The sequence below is a fragment of the Danio rerio genome, chromosome 11, assembly GCF_049306965.1.
Source record: "Danio rerio strain Tuebingen ecotype United States chromosome 11, GRCz12tu, whole genome shotgun sequence".
Lineage (NCBI taxonomy): Eukaryota > Metazoa > Chordata > Actinopteri > Cypriniformes > Danionidae > Danio > Danio rerio.
Window position 1 is genome coordinate 7,750,264 of NC_133186.1, and position 24,364 is coordinate 7,774,627.

Here is a 24,364-nt window from a genome sequence, read left to right on the forward strand (position 1 = left end):
AAATAGCCAAAAATGTCTGCAGATTCTGTATGGCCCTAACTATGGGTTACATTTGATCGTTTCCGAGACATTATTAGTAAATGATGTTTACTACTAGTTAAGAAGAAGCCTTCTAATAAAGGACGGACATTGGAATTAAAGTTTAAACTGCATGTTTTTAAAGCAATGTAATAAGATGCATTATCAAACCCTCCTTTGCCCTGACATTGTACACAATCTTCTGTAATTAAAAACACATGTATCAGCTTTCGGCGACGAATCTCGGGGGCACAAAAGCACCTTGTATGCCTAAAAAACATTTACATGGTAACAGAGCTCGACAAGGTTAAATGGGAGGTGTATTTGAGCCCTGATTAAAAGGCTCTCCCACCAGTCGCACCGAGCAGATCTGTGGAGTCATGTACAGCAGTGCAACTGATAAGGGAGGGCTCTGAAAAGACTCCATTGTGTGTCGGCGTGGGGCCTGTTCGCCCGAGTTCAGAGTTTGCTACCTATCTACCTGAAAGGAATTGAAAAGCAACCCTTGTGGTGACTGACCAGAATGACTGATAAGCCTCAGGGGGAGATTATAGCGATTATGGCACTGCTGGAGAGGTTGCCATGGCGATGAAATTGAGCATTCTCTTTAATATATTATTTACTGCCTCCGTTCCTGACCCACGTCATTTAATCAGGAGAGAGCAGGAGACCCATTCGCTTTTAAAAGCACCGGTTCATGCACAGGAAGTTCGCACACCTCTGCCTGTGTTCCGCGCAGCATTAAACAGATGTGAAAAAAGGGACCAGGCTGAGCATAAAGTATACATGAAAACCAGCTCAACAGCCAGTTTACGCAGCGCCGCAGGAAAGCCGCAAGAGGCAGTCCACGGGATCTTTCTTCGAAGCCAAAACAAACAATAAGGCATTTTGCATTCGCTTTTTGGGAATTGTTTTGTTAGTCTTATGCAATATCAACAGAATAAAAAATAAAAACTCTTGATGTCTGTAGCATTATGAGACAAATAAACTACAGTTTATGCCAGTTCTGAGGTTTCAATTTTAAAAGGGTTTTATTTTTTATACCATTTTTAAATTTACTTTAAAGGGCACCTATGGTAAAAAATCTACTTTTCAAGCTGTTTGGACAGATCTGTGTGTTGGTATAGTGTATAGACCGTCATACTGGGGTGATATGAACACACCCAGTCCTTTTTTTTCAATTTAACTACAAAAAAAAAGGGTCGGCCAATTGGAGCTGTTTTCAAATCGATCGCACCATTACGTAGGTGTGCGATCCCCCCGCCCACTGAATTGATTGACAGCTGCGCGCATTAACATGTTCCGGTAGTCGCGTGTATATGTCAACAAGACCAGGCAGACATACGCAAAGCAACCGGGAATAAAAGGTCTGTTCTGTTCGCTAGGGTCAGCAATCATCATCAAATGTGATTAAGAGTAAGTTTCACATGTTTAAAGTGTTTTAAAACAGAGTATGTGTGTAATTAATTACAGCGTTTTACTTCAGCTTTACTTCATCAGCACAGCCGCGTGTCAGAACAATTATAAAAGAAGACGCTTCAATCCCGGTTTGTGGAAGTTAAATCAGGTTTATTTTGTACATTAGCATAACAGATATCCACACAGTACTTGAGGTTAGCCTTAACTAAGCTAAGCGCGCTCTGTCTGTCTGCCCGCATGTGTGTGTGTGTGTGTGTGTGTACGTTTACTTTGTAACGATATTGTGTGTGACTCATCAATGCAACTTCACAATACTGATTAGTAAAGGTTAGTTCTTACTGTAGTATCTCACAAACGCTACGTGAGACCTTCTTCCTGTAAGTCTTTCTGTTGTCTGACGCAGCTGAGGGAGGAGGCATGTAGAAATAGTGGGCGGGAAAAACTCGTCTTAAAGGCGCAGTACGACAAAACCACCCCCTGCTTGAAATCAGTATAAAACAAGCATCTTGTAAAAGGTATAATGAAAAATCTGATGGGTATTTTGATCTGAAACTTTATACACACATTCTAGAGACGCAAAAGACTTATATTAAATCTGAAAAAAGGGGTAACCTAGGTGCCCTTTAAATTTAGTTTTATTAATGTTTAGTTTGATTTAGCTTTTGTGAACACACTTTGATTTATTTTTCATATATTTAGTTTTAGACTTAGTAATTTTAGTAATGTGTTTCCCAAACAACAACGTAACTCGCAACTGAACTACTATAGGACGATGCGTTATTTGGGGAAAGAACAATGAAGTGACGCGTGTTTCCTAAAAACGTAGTGGCATTGTCGTACATTCATCATTTGAACCACGTTAGTTATAACTTAAATAGCCTATAATGACGTCTTAAACAGGGAGGAGTAACTTCTTTAGTTAAAAAACCCATAATTTTTTTGTGCAAATGATATTGTTTTTAAAGCACACACATTTAAAAACAAAATTCAATATTACTTTTTGGTAAAAACATGCACTCACTGTACATATTAATTACAATATATGTGGACGGTACATATTGGGCTAATGTTTCCTTTACAAATATTATTCAAAACATTCCGTATTCTATTCTAAAACATATATCATCATCATTATTATTAATTTATTATTATTATTAAGTAGGATATTGTTTAATTATTTATTTGTTTTGTTTGCTTGTTTTATCTATTTATTCATTTTTTAAAAAAGTGTACCTGTTTTCGCAAGCTTTGTAGACTTAACATAGTTTCCGCTTTTAAATAGTAGGTCAACCTATAGCTTTGGTCATGAGCCACGGCTGTGTTCAAAATGGCTTAAGTTATTTCAAAGTGTACTATGAAGGGAACGCAATTATCAATATGAAGAATGCTAAAACTGAACTGTAAAAATTACTTTCAAAGCAAATTACAAGTGAGAATTGACTTTAATGTTTTTTGTTTATTTTTTATCATTCCAAATTTATATGTTGGAACGTTCGAAATGAATAGGGTAAAGGGAGATAACTGGTAATAGAACACAACTAAGAACTACGCTTCTAACTACAGCACTAGAGGTTTAGTTGCAAGCGTACAAGTTTACTATGCAGTTTGCAATTGTACGTTGGAATGATGGATTTAGGAAACGCCAAATCAACAAACTGTAACGACGGAAATTGAAACCTTAGTTGGCTAACTGTGGCCTTCAGAAATACTACCCAGAGCAAATTCTATTGTTTGCACAGCTTAATTAATTAAATAATAAATAACTCTAATCATAATTAACTTTTGTTTAAAACAAGTCTAAATCAAGAGTAACCTCTTACCTCTCTAGAAAGCATATGGAAGCAAAATAAAAGAAAAGTCTTCAGCACCGCACACCGTATTCTTCTCTATTCTCAGCTATAGGATAAATAAAAACTATATTGCCGTGCCACGTCACACAATGATGACAGACCAGTCTCCTGACCAATCAACTGTCGGTGTAGGCAGACCTAATGAAAATTACAAGCTTGGAGAGAGAAAGAAAGAGTGAGAAAGCAAGAACGAGAGGAACCGTACAAACAATATACATCTACGAACGCAGCATTGTGCTTAACTGTCACGTTTGGCTGTAAAACCACCATCTACTGTTAATTCTTCAAACTCACAGAATAAGTGCTTATTTATTCTGAAAATTATTTTTATTTTTGATAATTATTATTAGACATTATTTCAGTAATTTATTGTGATTTTAACATATTTTTTTGTCAACGAAAAAAAAAAAAAAAATCCAGAGAATTAGTTTTAGTCTTGACCAATAGTTTTAGTCTCCGTTTTCGTTTACTAAAATAACCTTGAACTGAAGAGCTTTAAATCATAAATGGATGAATACTTGAAGTTTCGAGACATTTGAATAATACGTTTGAATGAGCAAACTCATAATGTTGGAAGTAAAATGGCTGACCCATTGCCCAGTGGACTCCAGTCATGTTACACAGGGCTGAACATGTAAAAGTCAAGTTAGTGGACATCACTAAAGCTTCTATGGAGGAAACGTTGAGTCCGTGTCATTGAGGTGCAAATGTCTTTCAGATAGACTTTGTCCTTCCTGCCGTCTGACCACAACTCTGCTCATTGACCCTGACCAGCTGAAACCAGAGCGGAAATTGTACAAATGCTCAACTTTGAGACAAAAGAGACGGTGGATCCTTGGCTTTATTCTTTTATTACAAAGGAAATTAAACAAGAAACGAGGATCTGGCTTCCAAATCTCTCCGCGCAGGGAAATACGTGACCCCCACCGAAAGAATTATAATCCGTTTACAAATGTTTTTGGGGTCTACTAATCTAAATTACTTTTCTTTCTCTTGAGCAAAATGCCAAATTTGGCTTCTTTAGTTTTGTCATCGTGTTTTTTTTCCCCTCCCTTAGTAAAATGTCTTTATTTTACAAGATTAAAAATGGACTTTATTCAGTCACGAGCCTTAATTTAATGTTATCTTTAATAAAACTGGATTTTTACATTTTCCGAAGAAAAAACGAAAGGTCTATTCAAAACTCACTGCAATTTTAGAATGCTTATGTATATAGCAATATTAGTGTTTATATAAACCAGGGGTGTCCAAAGTCGGTCCTGGAGGGCTGGTGTCCTGCTGACTTTAGCTCCAACTTGCTACAACACACCAGCCTAGAATTTTCTAGAGCTTTGCATCCCAATTGGCACACTATACACTATGCACTCATGCACTATGCAGTGGCGTAGCGCAAAATGCGGAGGCCCCCCTGCAGGGATCACCGACGGGGCCCCTGTAGATGAAGGTGTTCATAATCTCCGTAATGAACGACTCGTTCACTAGCTGACAATAATACAAGTTTCTGGCAGCGCAGCATCTCGTTGTCATATTTCTTTTGCATTGTTTGCTGATTTTATTCAACAAAACTAGCATAAGCCGAGTGTTTAGTGCAAGTTGGAGCTGCTTTGCCTTATGATGAATGCAGTAAGTGACTGTATTATCATCAATAACGTTACCTGATTAGCACAAATTTCAGAACATACTAAAACATAAAAAACGTAATCTTACCTATGAAATGTTCTGCCTTTGTGCTTTGTTTTCTTTGTTTGCTCGTTACTACACTCGTAGACAGTCCCGCATCTTCACGTAATAATACTGTCTTGACTAGTGCGGTTGAATGACATTTGTCCTGGGAGCACTGTACCAATGTGGTGACGCTATAGACGCATGCTCAGGGTCCCTATGCGATATCTAGTGTATATATCTATGTCACAAATTGAGGAGTGAGGAAATGAGGCGGGGTGGAGCGACAACGCGGGGAATCCTTCACAAACTGAGGAGCGACCACAAACCGAAAGCAGCGAGAGCGTCAAAGTAGCCAGAAGTCATTCATTTTTTAACGAGAACCGGCGGCGAGAAACAGCGGCGCATCTTCATTGGCTATGACGCGGTTCGGCGGCAAGCAATCAGAATGAAGTAGTCCACCGCTTGAGAGGAGTTCAGAGAACACAGTTCTGTGAACTTTGGTTCCGACCACAGTTGTTCCCAAGAGTTTGATTATTGCGGTTCCTGGATTTTCAATCATTGAAAATCGCGACGACGTGGGGCCCCCTAATCACGCGGGGCCCCCCCGCGGTGCGTGCCCTGCGGTCCCGTCCGCTACGCCACTGGCGCTATGTACTTATGCACTCACACATTCGACAGGATAGTATATGTATGTAGTGTCGTCCCTAATAGCACACTAATGTTTTTTTTTACTAATCGGAAATTCAAACCGTTTCCCTAATGATGTTTCTCATTTCTTTTAGTTCAGCTGGAATAAAAAAAACAATTGTTTAAAATAAAAAGATTAGCCTTAATATTATTTTTATTTTTTTGAAGTATTGCTATCCAATAACTTGTAAATTGCCTGAATACTTTTGCTTGCCTAGTTAACCTAATTAAGCTAAAGTGCTCTTTAAGCTGGACACTATTACCTTGCAAAATAAATAGTAACATATTATGTACTGCCATCATGACAGAAAACAAAATAAAAAAGGTATTAGAAATAAGTTATTAAAATTATTATATTAAAAAAACAGTATTAGGTCTTAGATTAACTGATAAATGTTACTGCGCTTTGTATCTAGAAAAAAAGAATGAAAACATTTCCTTTTAATTTGATTTGGAAGTCTGTCCCTTTTACTCTCTCTACTGTATAGATTCGACTGTGTCCTGAAATATCCGTCCATAACAGCGTGAGTCAGCAGTGACTCCAGGCCTAATCAATTGTCCTGCTTTTTGAAAGCTGTTTATGAAACTGGCTCCAGCGGACTACATGATGCATAAAGCGCACTGGTGGGTGTTTCGGGGCTCTGGCAACCAGAATATGCCTTTTAATTGAATTCCCAGACACTCGAGAAGTATCGCGTGTTGTAAAACTTGACATGCCAGGCCGCAGGAACACGGCGAAGTTTCTCATTATTGTACCTTCCACGCCCCTCAACATACTCTGGTTTTCCTGGTGTTCTGGTGAAATGAAAGAACGGAGTGCGGTTGAGAGGATCAAATCGGCTGCCATGTGGCGGAACCGCAGCTCAGGAAAATGGAGCGTTTTAGCAGGGCCGATCGGATGAGGTGAAAAAGGGGGTGGGTTTCACTGTGCTATTCCTGTGTAGTTAGAAAAAAAAAAAGAGGCGAGCGAGATAATGCAGCCCATTCTGATGGACACCGCCGCAGCCCGATTGATCCGTTCAAACGCCATCATGACCTCGCAATCGAGTTGCTTTAGAGTGCAGTGGAATGTAGGCCAGCGTAAAAGGGGCCAGGATTTGAAATGTTGAAATGGATAAAGGGTGAAAAGACCTGCAAACAAGTCATGATATTATTCAAACACAGCTATACATTAAATCAAACCTAGTTCACAAGCTTTGTTCAATCAAACTTCAAATAATGCAGTTAATTTAATCCCTGGTACATTTGAAAAATACTGTATGTACACATTCAAAGGTTTGATGTTGGTAAAATTAGTAATGTTTTTAATCTGCATTTTTTATGTGTTTAAAAAAGAGTGGATTGTAGGCTAGTTTTTGTAGGTCATTATTTCAAATGTTAAATTAGATAAATGGTAATGCAAATGGCTGAAAATACCTACAAAATAAGTCATGATATTATTTAAAAACATTTATATAAATCTACTTCACTAGCTTTGTTCGCTCTAACTTCAAATAATGCAGTTAATTTAACCCCTGGTTCATTTAAAAAATACTGTATGTACACATTCAAAATTTTGATGTTGGTTAAATTAGTAATGTTTTTAATCTGGATTTTTTAATGTGTTTTTTTGGATAAAAAAAGAGTGGATTGTAGGCTAGTTTTTTTGTAGGTCATTATTTCAAATGTTTAAATTGATAAATGGTAATGCAAATGCCTGAAAATACATACAAAATAAGTCATGATATTTAAACACATTTATAAATTGATATAAATCTACTTCACAAGCTTTGTTCGCTCTAACTTGTAATAATGCCGTTAATTTAACCCCTTGTCCATTTGAAAAATACTCTTTGTACACATTCAAAGGTTTGATGTTGGTAAAATTAGTAATGTTTTTAATCTGGATTTTAAATTTTATTTGTTTTGATAAAAAAATTGTGGATTGTTGGCCAGTTTAAAGGGCGCCATTATTTGAAATTTTGAAACGGATAAACGGTAATGCAAATGGCTGAAAAGACCTGCAAATAAGTCATGATATTATGTTAACATATTTCTACATTTATATAAATCTACTTTACAAGCTTTGTTCACTCTAACTTCAAGTAAAGCAGTTAATTTAACCCCTTGCCCATTTGAAAAATACAGTATGTACACATTCAAAGGTTTGATGTTGGTAAAATTAGTAATATTTTTAATCTGCATTTTTTAATATGTTTTTTGGATAAAAAAAGAGTGGATTGTAGGCTAGTTTTTTGTAGGTCATTATTTCAAATGTTAAATTAGATAAATGGTGATGCAAATGGCTGAAAAATAAGTCATGATATTTAAACATTTATAAATTGATATACATCTACTTCACTGGCTTTGTTCAATCTAACTTCAAAAAATGCAGTTCATTAAACCCCTGGTCCATTTGAAAAATACGGTATGTACACATTCAAAGGTTTGGAGATGGAAAGATTAGTAATGTTTTTAATCTGGATTTTTTCATCATTATTTTTTATTATAAAAAAAGGAGTGGATTGTAGACTAGTTTAAAGGGGCCATGATTTGAAATGTCGAAATGAATTAATGGTAATGCAAAAGGATGAAAAGACCTGCAAATAAGTCATATTTTTAAACACCTTTATCAAATGTATATACATTTTCTTAATAAGCTGTAGTAGCTTTAATTTTAACTAAAGTGGTAATTTTTACCCATAGTCCATTTAGAAAACTCTGTGTGTACACATTCAAAGGTTTGGAGTTGGTAATGTATGTTTTTAATCTATAAAAGAGTGGATTGTTGGCCATTTTAAAGGGGCAATTATTTAAAATGTTAAAATGTATGTGTGTTAAAGCCAAAGGCTGTAAAGATCAATATAGAATAATATTTAAACACGTTTATATAATTTTACTTAATGTGCTCTAACTTTATATAAAGCGATTAATTTAACCCGTAGTCCATTTTAAAAAAGGTTTGGAGTTGGTAAAACTAGTATTTTTTTAAATCTACTTTTACAGTATTATCTACAATTGGAATGTAGAACAAGGCCTTGATTTAAAATGTTTAAATGAATAACTTTTTCTTTTTTTTGAAGTATAATCACACAAATATTACTTTATAAAATCTGTTCATAAAACCTTAAACAAATGTTAATTTAACACGTCGTCCATTTTAGAAATATGCCCCGATTTAAAAGTTTGGAGTTGGTAAAATTTGTTGTTGTTGTTGTTGTTTTTAACCCTTTCATACATGAGTTTTAAATACTCTAGCGACCCTCCTGCGCAGGTTCTAATTTATTTATTTATTTATTTTTGTGACCGAATCCATTGCACTGTAAAGTTTCCATAGTGTTCCCATGGCCACTGCTGGATTAATTTCATGTTTAGTGTGTGTCTTACGTGAACAAAGCACATTGTCCAGTTATATTGAAAATAATTATTATTGTCATCTCCATAGACATCCGCTTGTATTTTACAATCCTAAAATAAATGCTGTTTGTTTGAAAGCATGGATAAATTGTGATTTATTTATAGTTGTGTCTATAAATCACACCGGTGTAATTGTACGCTTTAGGGACCAGCCAAGGCTGATCACACTAGTGTGATCGTATGCGTCAGGGACCAGCCGCGGCTGATCACACCAGTGTGATGGTACACGTGAAAGGGTTAATCCTACATTTATTTAATAAAAAATAAACTAGTAAAATGGTCATTTATGAACTATTACTACAATCTCAATTGCTGTTCACATATTTTTTAAATGTAATATATTTTTGCCATGTAAAAACTTATTTTGTCAAATGATTGTTCAGAAATTATTCTAATATCCGATTTAATTACTTATGTTGTGTCCAATAAAAAATAATAAATAAAACAATTATAATGATGAAATGAAAAAATACAGCCAATATAGTTCTCTAGGTAATTTGATTGTGGCAAGATAGTACAGCACATAGTTTATTGACATTTTACAATGGCTTAGCTGCAGTTCATAACTATAAGTGAGCGTTTTATTGAGCTTTACCTCTCAGTGGTGGTTTTACCGTGTCGCAAACTGAATTGCTGCTGTCGAACAGCTTGCACAATGAAATGACATATCTGAGGCATCAACACCTGTCATCGGTCAAAACTGGCTGCTTTCCTTCCTAATGGTCATAAGGAATGACTTTGAAAGATTCGAAGAAGAAAAATAATAAAAACAACGATAGATCTTGGTTCAATAACCCAAGATTTGATTTCCACTGAATGGACTTTTTAAAAGTCATTTGAATCCATTTCGCTGTCAGTGTCTTTGAGAACATCTCAGCATGTCAAACTCACAAGGAAATGCTGTGGATAAAATGCACAGTGACTGCGTTCTGACTGAATAATTACAGGAGAAGCTTCTCAGCAGACAGATTATTTTCCTCTTCATTTGAAAACATAAATGAAAAAATAAAAAATAGAAATGCAGAGCCAAGATGTGGACTTCAGAAATCCACTTACTTGAATAAATCAATTGCACCGACTGATTTTCGATGGATTTTTACTTAATGGGACTACATTCATACACATTGCTGGAGGAAATATAGATTAAACAGCAGCCTTCCTCTCAGGTTATGAATTTTCCTAATAAATTATGCATTTTTTAACAAGACGCATTTTAACATCATTTACAATCTGTGGAGCTGTATGATGCAGAGAGCAAATCAGAAAAGAGACACCAATAAATAAAGCTGGTATTCTTTTGTTTTGACTCGCATACACAAATGGGATTTTGTGTGTGTGTTTTTTTTTTCAGGAAGAAAATACATTTAGGACATATGTAGTATCTATGACTGAAAGACATTTACAAATCTTACGTTTGCTTTGAATTGTCCTCCCATTTAACAGCAAGTATATACAGTATAACATGCCGAGTTACAAGTAATTTAAAAGATTACCTTAATAAATGCAATTCAAGAAAAACCTTTACAATATTTAATGCATTTACTCCAAACTCCTTCCCATCTGTGTTCTTGATGTAAAAGATTCATCAATATATTCCTCAACTGTACACTATACATATATATTAGGGTTGGGGAATGTCGACCAATTTGGCAGCGTATGATGTCTAATGTGAAACATCGCGATGGACGATGGCATGGTGAATTAATTATTTATGAATTATTAATTAATTCATAACAAATTTATTCTTTGTAGCCTACCATTTCAACTACCTGAACTGCATGGTCTTTGTTTTACTCATACCCAAATCATAAACAAAAAAAAAAGATAAGTTACACACAAATTACTACCTATTTTTTTCCGTGGGACTTTCCGTGGCATGAATAGGCAGAGTGATCTGTGTTGTTATAATGGCATCGAAAAACTTGGTTGGTAAAAAAGGTGCTCAATCAACAGGAACCAACCAACAGTATCCAAGGTTTTTGCCCCCCTGAATTAATAAGCCCCCATATTTATTTTTTCCCCAATTTCTGTTTAACAGAGAGATTATTTTCAACACATTTCTTAACATAATAACTTTTGCAACTCTTTTCTAATAACTGATTTACTTTAACTTTACCATGATGACAGTAAATAATATTTGACTAGATATTTTTTTAAGACTTAAAGTGACATTTAAAGGCTTAAGTAGGTTAATCAGGTTAACTAGGCTGGTTAGGGTAATTAGGCAAGTCATTGTATAACGATGGTTTGGTTTGTAGACCATCGGAAATAATATAGCTTAAAGGGGCTAATAATTTTGTCCTTAAAATTGTGTTTTAAAAATTAAAAACTGCTTTTATTCTAGCCGAAATAAAACAAATAAGACTTTCTCCAGAAGAAAAAAACATTATCAGACATACTGTGAAAATTCCCCCGCTCTGTTAAACATCATTTAGGAAATATATGTAAAGAAGAGAAAAAAATTCAAAGGGGGGCTAATAATTCTGACTTCAACTGTATAACATTTTATGCAGATGTAAAGCATAGAAAAAGACTTGATCACCCCAGCCAATCTAAAATAATGAAATCTTTCCAATTAGTGCCATTCAAGTCATCTGGTGAAATTATTTTCAAGTTGCAATATATATCGTAGCTAAACAAAATATTGCAGATTTTTTCAATGTTGTGCTGCCCTAATTAGATGTAACATAAAACTCTAATGTTTATAACTCAATAGAAAAAATTAAACAACACAAAACTAAAAAACTTAAAAAGTACCACAGTAATGTCAACAAAGCGTCACACAGGGAATTCTGGTAGAGCTATACGGTTATTCACCATATAAATGTACTGCTTAACAGGTTACAGATTTTTACCATAGCATTTTTACAGTTGTTTACCTTTGAAATTACAGTTTTTAAAATTTTTTACAGTGTAGGTGACTCTAATTTTAACATTTTTTTTAGTAATTATCTTTATACTAGCCGCCCAAAGAATTAACAACGTCTTGTCTTTATCAATCCACTCGACTAAGGTTATATTATCCAAATACAAAGATTCACAAGCGAAAGCAATCTGTACCTCAAAAACAGCTTCCAAATTTCTTGTTATCTCTTTCCAGACACTCACACACACACACACGCACACACACACACACACACAAAAACATGATAGTGATTAGTGATGTTTTCCCCACACTGTCTCCAGCAGCTAGTGCCCTTTCCTTTGTGTGTTTTCTGTGTTTGTGTGTTTAGTCATTTTCAGTTATAGCCCACACAGAATTGGAGCATGCATACATTCACAGATTTACACAGATTTTGAGCCCATCATTCAGTCTCTATATATTTATTTATCTAAATGTGGGTAAATTAAAACTGTTGAATGATAATATATATTTCAGAATATCTCAATATATTTCAGAACTTTTAACTGTGTACTCTCCTGGGCGTCATCTCCATTCCTCTGATTTTCTGATTCTCATCTGCGCTCTATGGGTGACTGGCCTTTTTCTTTTCTGGCTTAAAAACTCTAAAACTCACTGGCCTATAATATCGGGCATGCATAATCATTTCGGGGAAGCAGAATCGTATTTATTTAATTCATTTTTATTTAACATTTTTAGTATGTGAAGTATCCCTAAAGACGCACTTTTTAGACTTACCTGTTTGTGAGGTGTTTGGGTATTTCAGATCAGTTTTATATTCACAATGTTTCTGACTTATTTTATTTTTTATATAATTTTTTTAATTCCTGTAGTCTCTGGTCTTGAACACCTTGATTATTTGGATCGTCTGTCGTTGATTAGTGTTGGAACAGAACTGTGCAGAGCTGCGGCCCTCCAGGAATTGAGTTTGAGACCATTGGTCTATAAAATAGTCGACAGTGAGGTTTCTACTCAATTTTGTGTGGCATTATGTAGTCAATTCTGACGTTGCATTTCTTTCTGGTCCGTCAACAAAGCAGTCAGGCAAAATGACAAAGAAATCTGATCCTGATTGTTCTCTGTGCATGCATTCGAAATGCTGATTGTCTTACAGAAAGAACCTTATAGGGCCAAGCTACTTTGTAGATAAAACCTTTTTTGTTTTTTAAATAAAAAGTCTTAAAATATAAACAACTTATAAAAAAACATCACATAATGTAAATAAGTTGTCATTTAATTAAAATATACAGTTGAAGTCAGAATTATTAACCCACTTTAATTGATTTATTTATTTTTAAATATTTACCATACGATGCTTAACAGAGAAATTTTTACAGTATGTCTGATAATGTTTTTTTTTCTTCTGAAGAAAGGCTTATTTGCTTTATTTTGGCTAGAATAAAAGCAGTTTTGAATTTTTTTAAAACAATTTTAAGAATAAAATTATTAGTCTCTTAAGCAAATTTTTTTCTTGAATGTCTACAGAACAAACCATCATTATACAAAACTTGCCTAATTACCCTCACCTGCCTAGTTAACCTAATTAACCAGTTTAAGCCTATTAATGTCACTTTAAGCTGTAGAGAAGTGTCTTGAAAAATATCTAGTCAATTATTATTTACTGTCATCATGGCAAAGATAAAATAAATCAGTTATTAGAGAGTTATTAAAACTATTATGTTTAGAAATGTGTTGTAAAAAATCTTCTTTTCGTTAAACGGAAAACGGAGTAAAAAACAAACAGGGGGACTAATAATTTAGGAGGGCTAATAATTCTGACTTCAACTGTATGACTACAAAAATGTCAGATAGTACCTTATAATTCTAAGGTGAGGTTTTATTATATACCGCTAACAAACATCTAGGTAAATTATGTACAAAACAATGTGTAAATGAATATTTTCTGTCTTTTACATTCATACACATTGCTGGAGGAAATATAGATTAAACAGCAGCCTTCCTCTCAGGTTATGAATTTTCCTAATAAATTATGCATTTTTTAACAAGACGCATTTTAACATCATTTACAATCTGTGGAGCTGTATGATGCAGAGAGCAAATCAGAAAAGAGACACCAATAAATAAAGCTGGTATTCTTTTGTTTTGACTCGCATACACAAATGGGATTTTGTGTGTGTGTTTTTTTTTTCAGGAAGAAAATACATTTAGGACATATGTAGTATCTATGACTGAAAGACATTTACAAATCTTACGTTTGCTTTGAATTGTCCTCCCATTTAACAGCAAGTATATACAGTATAACATGCCGAGTTACAAGTAATTTAAAAGATTACCTTAATAAATGCAATTCAAGAAAAACCTTTACAATATTTAATGCATTTACTCCAAACTCCTTCCCATCTGTGTTCTTGATGTAAAAGATTCATCAATATATTCCTCAACTGTACACTATACATATATATTAGGGTTGGGGAATGTCGACCAATTTGGCAGCGTATGATGTCTAATGTGAAACATCGCGATGGACGATGGCATGGTGAATTAATTATTTATGAATTATTAATTAATTCATAACAAATTTATTCTTTGTAGCCTACCATTTCAACTACCTGAACTGCATGGTCTTTGTTTTACTCATACCCAAATCATAAACAAAAAAAAAAGATAAGTTACACACAAATTACTACCTATTTTTTTCCGTGGGACTTTCCGTGGCATGAATAGGCAGAGTGATCTGTGTTGTTATAATGGCATCGAAAAACTTGGTTGGTAAAAAAGGTGCTCAATCAACAGGAACCAACCAACAGTATCCAAGGTTTTTGCCCCCCTGAATTAATAAGCCCCCATATTTATTTTTTCCCCAATTTCTGTTTAACAGAGAGATTATTTTCAACACATTTCTTAACATAATAACTTTTGCAACTCTTTTCTAATAACTGATTTACTTTAACTTTACCATGATGACAGTAAATAATATTTGACTAGATATTTTTTTAAGACTTAAAGTGACATTTAAAGGCTTAAGTAGGTTAATCAGGTTAACTAGGCTGGTTAGGGTAATTAGGCAAGTCATTGTATAACGATGGTTTGGTTTGTAGACCATCGGAAATAATATAGCTTAAAGGGGCTAATAATTTTGTCCTTAAAATTGTGTTTTAAAAATTAAAAACTGCTTTTATTCTAGCCGAAATAAAACAAATAAGACTTTCTCCAGAAGAAAAAAACATTATCAGACATACTGTGAAAATTCCCCCGCTCTGTTAAACATCATTTAGGAAATATATGTAAAGAAGAGAAAAAAATTCAAAGGGGGGCTAATAATTCTGACTTCAACTGTATAACATTTTATGCAGATGTAAAGCATAGAAAAAGACTTGATCACCCCAGCCAATCTAAAATAATGAAATCTTTCCAATTAGTGCCATTCAAGTCATCTGGTGAAATTATTTTCAAGTTGCAATATATATCGTAGCTAAACAAAATATTGCAGATTTTTTCAATGTTGTGCTGCCCTAATTAGATGTAACATAAAACTCTAATGTTTATAACTCAATAGAAAAAATTAAACAACACAAAACTAAAAAACTTAAAAAGTACCACAGTAATGTCAACAAAGCGTCACACAGGGAATTCTGGTAGAGCTATACGGTTATTCACCATATAAATGTACTGCTTAACAGGTTACAGATTTTTACCATAGCATTTTTACAGTTGTTTACCTTTGAAATTACAGTTTTTAAAATTTTTTACAGTGTAGGTGACTCTAATTTTAACATTTTTTTTAGTAATTATCTTTATACTAGCCGCCCAAAGAATTAACAACGTCTTGTCTTTATCAATCCACTCGACTAAGGTTATATTATCCAAATACAAAGATTCACAAGCGAAAGCAATCTGTACCTCAAAAACAGCTTCCAAATTTCTTGTTATCTCTTTCCAGACACTCACACACACACACACGCACACACACACACACACACAAAAACATGATAGTGATTAGTGATGTTTTCCCCACACTGTCTCCAGCAGCTAGTGCCCTTTCCTTTGTGTGTTTTCTGTGTTTGTGTGTTTAGTCATTTTCAGTTATAGCCCACACAGAATTGGAGCATGCATACATTCACAGATTTACACAGATTTTGAGCCCATCATTCAGTCTCTATATATTTATTTATCTAAATGTGGGTAAATTAAAACTGTTGAATGATAATATATATTTCAGAATATCTCAATATATTTCAGAACTTTTAACTGTGTACTCTCCTGGGCGTCATCTCCATTCCTCTGATTTTCTGATTCTCATCTGCGCTCTATGGGTGACTGGCCTTTTTCTTTTCTGGCTTAAAAACTCTAAAACTCACTGGCCTATAATATCGGGCATGCATAATCATTTCGGGGAAGCAGAATCGTATTTATTTAATTCATTTTTATTTAACATTTTTAGTATGTGAAGTATCCCTAAAGACGCACTTTTTAGACTTACCTGTTTGTGAGGTGTTTGGGTATTTCAGATCAGTTTTATATTCACAATGTTTCTGACTTATTTTATTTTTTATATAATTTTTTTAATTCCTTTGGACAATCGTGTTTTCTGCTATCCTTGTATTTTTAAGTGTAAAGCACTTTGAGAATTAAGTTGGAAAGGCACTATAAAAGAAGATATTTTTTTATTGTTATTGTTATTATTATAATCATAATTGCATCCAAAATAAAAGCTTGTATAATGTTTGTGTACTCATTGCAACTCATATGAGCAATATCACACGAGTAGCAGCGGCTGTATATCGGCACTGGTGGTGGAAGTGCCGATATACAGCCATATCACTATGCTACGAGTGTGATATTGCGTTTTTACAACAGTTGGATGGCGTAATTGTGTATATAAAAACTAAATCAAACATGGAGAGTCTCAAAAACCCTTTTGTATGAGGAACTACTTCCTTCCACGTTGGATTCAAATCATAAGCTGACAGTTAAACAGCTGATCAAGCATCTTTTTAAACTTTAGATCTGTGGTGTCTGCTTTTTGCTGGCTGTATGTGGGCGGAGTAATACACAAAGGGTAAAGAGGCTGTACGGGTGTTAATATTACTTAAATATATCACAGCTATCAGCCAATCAGATTCGAGAACCAGACAGAACTGTTGTACAATTATATATATATATTATTATATATATATATATTTTATTAACTTCAGTAATATTGGGGTTGCCTTGGAATTATAAGGGTCTATGTGTGTTTCATGGTTTCATAGGATCAAAATGTTTGCATACCATATAGCAAACAATATGTGTGTAACCAACGCAATCTCACGGCAATTCATAACGTTTTGATTTAGTGGCTAATTCATTTGAAATTGTACGATCTAATTCATACAATTTAGTATGATTTGCTCATCACCCAATGACGGTTGGGGTTAGGGGTGGGTTTGGGTGCCACGCCTCCTTTTTAAAATTGTACATTTTCATATGACTGAGATCGTATAAATTCACACGAATTAGCTACTAAACTGACAAAACGTAAAACACCTACGTTTCCTCGTGAGATCAGGCTGGTGTAAGCGTTCTCTTTCATCCATTACCATTACAGAGACCTTAAATGTACTCTTGATGTACGTTATCAAAATTCTCTTAAGTTTGCAAACTGAGGTAAAAAAAAAAAACAAACAAACAGAGATTGAAGATGGAAGCTTCTAATTCTAAGCCATTTTCCGCTTGGAATTATCAGGTTCTAACTGGCAGATTGTTAATTAAAGCATTACCTTTCAAGAAATGCAGTCTGTCTCCTTATTAATTTATTAAACGAAACATGTTGTAGCCATATTTGAACATTTATTTAATGTTTTAGGTTATATATATTTTTCTTGTTCAAATTAAGCATACAAGGCTGTGCTTGATGTTTTGTTCAGTGCAGATGCTAATTTTATGTAATTAATATAGTAATATGTAGTATTGTAATCAAGAAACAAAAACAAAACTGATTTACCTGGAATTTAGACTGCTGTTCTTGACAAGATTGTCTATAACAGTGGTCTCAGACTAAGGTTCTGTAGGGCCGCTGCTCTGCATAGTTAAGCTCCAACCACCTCCAACTCACACTTGATAAATAAGCTGTGTCTCATTTCAGAGGCTGCATCCTCCGAAGGATGCAGACTTCAAAGGTGAGTTCTTTGAAGTCCACACAGGCTGAACCTAGCATTTTGAAATGAGACAATCTAGCCTAGATCTCGTCACCAGGCAACCGCAACAGCTGCTGTTAATAAGCGCTGATCAAATTTGTAAAGAGTTTTTTTCAAAGTGATTTAAAACTTATTTTAAGCGATCTGAAGGCAAAACATAGTATACTGAAGCTGGAAATATTTCCTTTGATCCATGCATGTACACATAAAAATGTAAACTGTCTATAAAATTACTTTTTAGTAAGACATGTCATACTAGTTTTTTTTTTTTTTTAAATCTTGGGAAGTTCGGGGCCGCAAAGGATCCACCGTTTGTGTCCTTCATTACCTGGGAAATGAACAACGCATTTGGAGACTGCATTTAAAGGAGCCTTCAAATTTTTAAAAATTTGACTGCCTTCGTCGTGCAGCAATGATGCAGAGCACTTCGAATGCATCCTTCGGAAGATGCAGCCTCTGAAATAAGACACAGCTGTAGTCTCTGGTCTTGAACACCTTGATTATTTGGATCGTCTGTCGTTGATTAGTGTTGGAACAGAACTGTGCAGAGCTGCGGCCCTCCAGGAATTGAGTTTGAGACCATTGGTCTATAAAATAGTCGACAGTGAGGTTTCTACTCAATTTTGTGTGGCATTATGTAGTCAATTCTGACGTTGCATTTCTTTCTGGTCCGTCAACAAAGCAGTCAGGCAAAATGACAAAGAAATCTGATCCTGATTGTTCTCTGTGCATGCATTCGAAATGCTGATTGTCTTACAGAAAGAACCTTATAGGGCCAAGCTACTTTGTAGATAAAACCTTTTTTGTTTTTTAAATAAAAAGTCTTAAAATATAAACAACTTATAAAAAAACATCACATAATGTAAATAAGTTGTCATTTAATTAAAATATACAGTTGAAGTCAGAATTATTAACCCACTTTAATTGATTTATTTATTTTTAAATATTTACCATACGATGCTTAACAGAGAAATTTTTACAGTATGTCTGATAATGTTTTTTTTTCTTCTGAAGAAAGGCTTATTTGCTTTATTTTGGCTAGAATAAAAGCAGTTTTGAATTTTTTTAAAACAATTTTAAGAATAAAATTATTAGTCTCTTAAGCAAATTTTTTTCTTGAATGTCTACAGAACAAACCATCATTATACAAAACTTGCCTAATTACCCTCACCTGCCTAGTTAACCTAATTAACCAGTTTAAGCCTATTAATGTCACTTTAAGCTGTAGAGAAGTGTCTTGAAAAATATCTAGTCAATTATTATTTACTGTCATCATGGCAAAGATAAAATAAATCAGTTATTAGAGAGTTATTAAAACTATTATGTTTAGAAATGTGTTGTAAAAAATCTTCTTTTCGTTAAACGGAAAACGGAGTAAAAAACAAACAGGGGGACTAATAATTTAGGAGGGCTAATAATTCTGACTTCAACTGTATGACTACAAAAATGTCAGATAGTACCTTATAATTCTAAGGTGAGGTTTTATTATATACCGCTAACAAACATCTAGGTAAATTATGTACAAAACAATGTGTAAATGAATATTTTCTGTCTTTTAGTGGCTGTGTTATATGAGAGACCTGCTGTTGCTTTGTTTACCAAACAAGTGGATCTAATTGGATTTGCATTGTACAGTTTTTTGTATTTATTTAATGTGTTAGGTTTTCAGCTCCTACGCTCTCAAAATCATTAAACCTGCTGAAGAAAGAAAAGAGAAATGGCTGTGTCTGGCTCTGGTTGTAGCACATAATTCATTATTTTACTTGCGCTTGTTTTCCGGTGCATCCGTGCTTCATTTCGCATGTCAGATTAATTTCTAAATATAGAGATATATTTAAGGTCAGGTCCTGTGATTCGCCGAATGTGTTTTATTTGTGTTTGACATTAGTGTGATGAGGGAAATGCCCTTTACATGCTCCTCTGAGCGCAGTACCAGATTTCACTGTCAGCCCAGATATTTGACGCTCTTCACATTAGCAGAACACGGCACACGTATCGATTTTTATATCTCTCCCATTGTCTAGCCTTTCCCACTCTTTCATAAACTGGAGAGAAATGCATTTAGTAGCTCTTATTTTTTTTTTGCATTCTGTTATTTTCTTCCTAAAAAAAAAAAGATAAATCACAATAATAAAGAAAGAAATCTCTCTCTGTCTTACAGGGTTTAGCCGGGCAGCCATGCCATTTGGCCTGGTGAGGCGGGAGCTGTCATGTGAGGGTTATCCCATCGACCTACGCTGTCCAGGAAGTGATGTCATCATGATCGAGACTGCTAATTACGGTCGGACAGACGACAAGATCTGTGATGCTGACCCCTTTCAAATGGAGAACATCAACTGCTATCTGCCTGATGCGTTCAAGATCATGTCCCAAAGGCAGGTTTTTCACATTCCTTCCCTCTCATTTGCTTTGATTGCACAGCGCATGAATAACAGGAAAATTTCCCTCCAACAATCTCAACAACCAAACCAAACAGATCTCAGCGTGTCTCATATCCGAGGTTCTCTTTGAGTTTCAACTGTGCTGCATCTGGAGGCTTGTGCTGAAAAACAGGAAGTGATGCGCGAGCCGGGCTTTGATACGTATTGTCGCGGGAGTGGCGCACGGTTCCGCTCAGCTTATTATAAGACATGGTGGAAATAGGTTTTGGAAAATGTGGCGTCTCAATTAGTCCTTTCAGCTGCAGGCAATTAGGCGTCTCAAGTGGGTGCTAATCTACACAGGAACTCTAGGCTGGGATTTGCCTCTGTAGGTCTGCAGAAGTCCAGATGTGGAATTGCGTTGTCGTGCACTTTTTTTTTTTCGTCTAGTTCGTGTTCTGGTCAAATAATGAATCGCCAACGACCTCACAATCTGTCATTCTTACAGCTGTGTTAATAATAGATCGCTATACTTAATAACAGAAGCTTTCACTCAACGCTACTTCATTTCTTTGCAAAACTAAACTTTTCTTTTTTCTTTTTTTTTTTAAACTATTGATTTATAAAGGCTTGTATTAAATGAATCTATAATGAAAAGTCATGCTCTGCCCCATGGGTTTGTGTTGAAACCCTTCATTTGTTTAATTACTGTACTGTATGTGGACTTATATAAGGGTTTGAGCAAAAAGGAAAGATCTTTCCACATTTCTTTCTCCTCTTGGTCATTCTGTAAACAGAATTTATTACACTTTTAGGCTTTATTGGCTATGCTTTTTTCTTTCTTCATTTTCCATTAAACTGTTTAAACTTTTAAATACTGACTGGCAATTTAAATAAAAGCAGATTTTTCTCATTTTAAATAAAAACTAAAATCTTTGGGTGCTTTCACATCTAGGGGCTCTATTTTGACGGTTCATGCGCAAAACGGAAAGCGCAGGGCGCAAACGCATTCAGGTTCAGGAGTCATAATCCGTATTTACTAAATTAAGGACGGGAAAATCCGCTTTGCGCCATGGCGCATGGTCTAAAAGGGTTGAGTTTATTTTTTTAATAAGTTATAGGTGTGTTTTGAGAGTAAACCAATCAGAGTCTCATCTCCCATTCCCTTTAAGAGCCAACTGTGTCGCGCCATAAGCGCATTTGCTATTTACATGACATAAAGTAAGTTAACTTTCGCTTTTGCTCTCGTGGATAGGGAAACCTTACCGCACAGACATCAATTAGCCTATAAATAATTGATTTCGTTTGTTAAGCGCAAAGATTTGTTTCAAAACTATTTCTAACTAATAAATGAACAATAATAACAAAGTGTGGTCAAAATACTTTATTTCCAAATACACCTGCTATGCCCCATATGGTCTAAAACCTGACAGGTGGACAAATTTAAGCTTGTTTTTAATAAAACAAATTTAAATATGGATATAATAAATAATACTGCTAATAATAATAGCATTATACAAAAGCAAATTGAATGATCTGAAAAAGCTTCCCGAGATGAAGAAAGTAAGGCAGTGGTTTTTAAATTCATGTAGGCTAGAAATGAATATGTTTTGTAATATTTTAATCATTTATATTATATCCTATATATGTCCTTATTATATATATCCTTAATATATTATATCTTTTTCATATGTAAAGATATTTGCGTATTGCTCTACATCTTGTGTGTAGTGTGTAAGCCAGGCGCACTTTGCGCCAGACAATAGACAGACTTTGTTCTGGTCTAAAGATCAGACTATTTACAGTTTCTCAAAATAGAAACGCGCCAAAACACGCCTGCTTTTTTAAACCAGAACGCCTATGGGTGCACATATAAGCGCAAATTAATTTGCTATTTAAACAGTGTGGCACAACACCTCAAAATGACCCTTGCGCCGAGCTAAAAGTAGCAAAAAAATATTGCGCCGCAATTTGCACCACATTGCGCCGGGTGTATGATAGGGCCCCAGATGTTTGTTTCGGAATCTTGTGTGTTTGCCTCCTTGGTGTGTGGTATGTTTGGCATATGTAAATCCAGCTATCACGCTCAGATCTGCGCCAAAACAGTCGGTCCCAGATCACCTGAATGAGGTGCTTTCAGCTAGGGCTGAGTGATATTGCAAAAACAATGATCAGGATATCATGTTTCATATCAATTGATATTGATAACTATTGAATATTTTTCAACAATACATTTAGGAATGTTAGAATATTAAAATTATTGTTTTTTTTTTATTATTATTTAACCACTTCATTTTAATTTACCAACACTAAAGCTGTTTTCACACCAGACGTGGTACATGCGGACAAATAGACGCGTGAACATTTTGAGATAACTGTTTAAGGGTTTTAGCAAGGCTGAAAAACAGTGCCACTTCATTTGGAGCAGTGTCTGAGTCCACTGGATCCTTTCAGAGGTTCACCCAGCTCTGTGATTTCATAAACTCCTCCAGAAACTGTTCCTGAATGATGGAAGCTTTCAGTGGTGCTTCTGAGAGAGCTTTCCACATTTTTTTTCTTCTCTTGGTCATTCTGTGAACAGAATTTATTACACTTTTAGGTTTTTTTGGCTATGCTTTTTTTCTTTCTTCATTTTACATTAAACAAATTGTTTAAACTTTTAAATACTGACTGGCAATTTTAATAATAGCAGATTTTTCTCATTTTAAATAAACACTAAAAACATAGTGTGCTTTCACCCCTAGGTGATTGTTTCGGAATCTGGTGCTTTTTGCCTCCTTGGTGTGTGGTACGTTTGGCATTTGTAAATCCAGCTATCGCGCTCAGATCTGCGCCAAAACAGTCGGCCCGAGATCACCTGAATGAGGTGGTTTCAGCTAGGGCTGAGTGATATTGCAAGAACAATGATCAGAATATCATGTTTCATATTATTTGATATTGATAATTATTGAATATTTTTCGACAATACATTTAGGACTATTAGAATTGTTTTTTTTTATTTAACCACTTTAATTTACCAACACTAAAGCTGTGTTCACACCAGACATGGTACACGCGGACAAATAGACGCGTGAAAATTTTGAGTTTACTCTCTTCATTTGTGCGTCATAGACGGGGCATCTGTCTCCCGGTGACTATAGCTTCATTGCTAAATGGCTAACATGGACTTTACTGAGAGAATAACTGTTTATGTGTTTTATGAAGGCTTAAAAGAGTACCCTTGGTACCTTTTAGGCAGTGGAAACGCAAGCCTGATAAAGGTGACCTGTATCGACCCGTACCATACCGTACTGCACCAGTCAGTGGAAACAGGCCATTACAGTTATCCAGTTCTACCAGAAAGACTTTAGGAGGCAGATAAACGTTTAAACATTTATTGCGATTTGTTTGCATGAATGCAAATTCGTCACAGTCCTTTCATGAAGTCCTTTGGCGTAAGTGCAGAACTCTGGATGAGCTGGCAGATCCTGCCTGAAGATGAAGGAAGGGCGAAGCCTACCCCCTGAGTGGAGATGAGGCCGACCTGGTGGTGGTGGTGGTGATGGGGAGTATGGAGGGAAACTTCCGCAACGCCACCTGAATATTGCGAAACTGACTGTTTAGATGAGCTTATATACATGGCTTGCTTGGTTGGTATAGGCTGACGAGATAATTATTATGAATGACGTGACATTTCAGTCTTCCTGGTAGAACTATCGCTAAAGCTTTCATTTCTCAGATACCCCCTACTCACCCATATAAATATATATTATTGTATATATACCATCGCTCAACATGTCAGAAATAAGAGTACTTTATTATTCTCTGCTCCAGCTCTGATGTGTTATTTACTACTTAGCATGGCTAACAAAGCTGTGATCAATTTTTTTATGCATCTTTTGGCATCAGTCCCTTAGCAACACGTCTGAAACCAAACTTTCTTTTGCAGAA

The 24,364-nt window shown here is 35.0% G+C and overlaps 1 protein-coding gene across 50 annotated transcripts in view; it reads left to right on the forward strand.

Annotated features, from left to right (window-relative positions):
• Positions 1–24,364, forward strand: part of adgrl2a (adhesion G protein-coupled receptor L2a) — a 282,003-nt gene that overhangs the window by 153,291 nt on the left and 104,348 nt on the right. For all 50 annotated transcript variants that reach the window (XM_073916317.1, XM_073916329.1, XM_073916304.1 and 47 more), the window contains exon 3: positions 20,236–20,449. In XM_073916317.1, the coding sequence (XP_073772418.1) occupies positions 20,236–20,449 (214 nt within the window). The remainder of the gene's footprint in view (positions 1–20,235; positions 20,450–24,364) is intronic.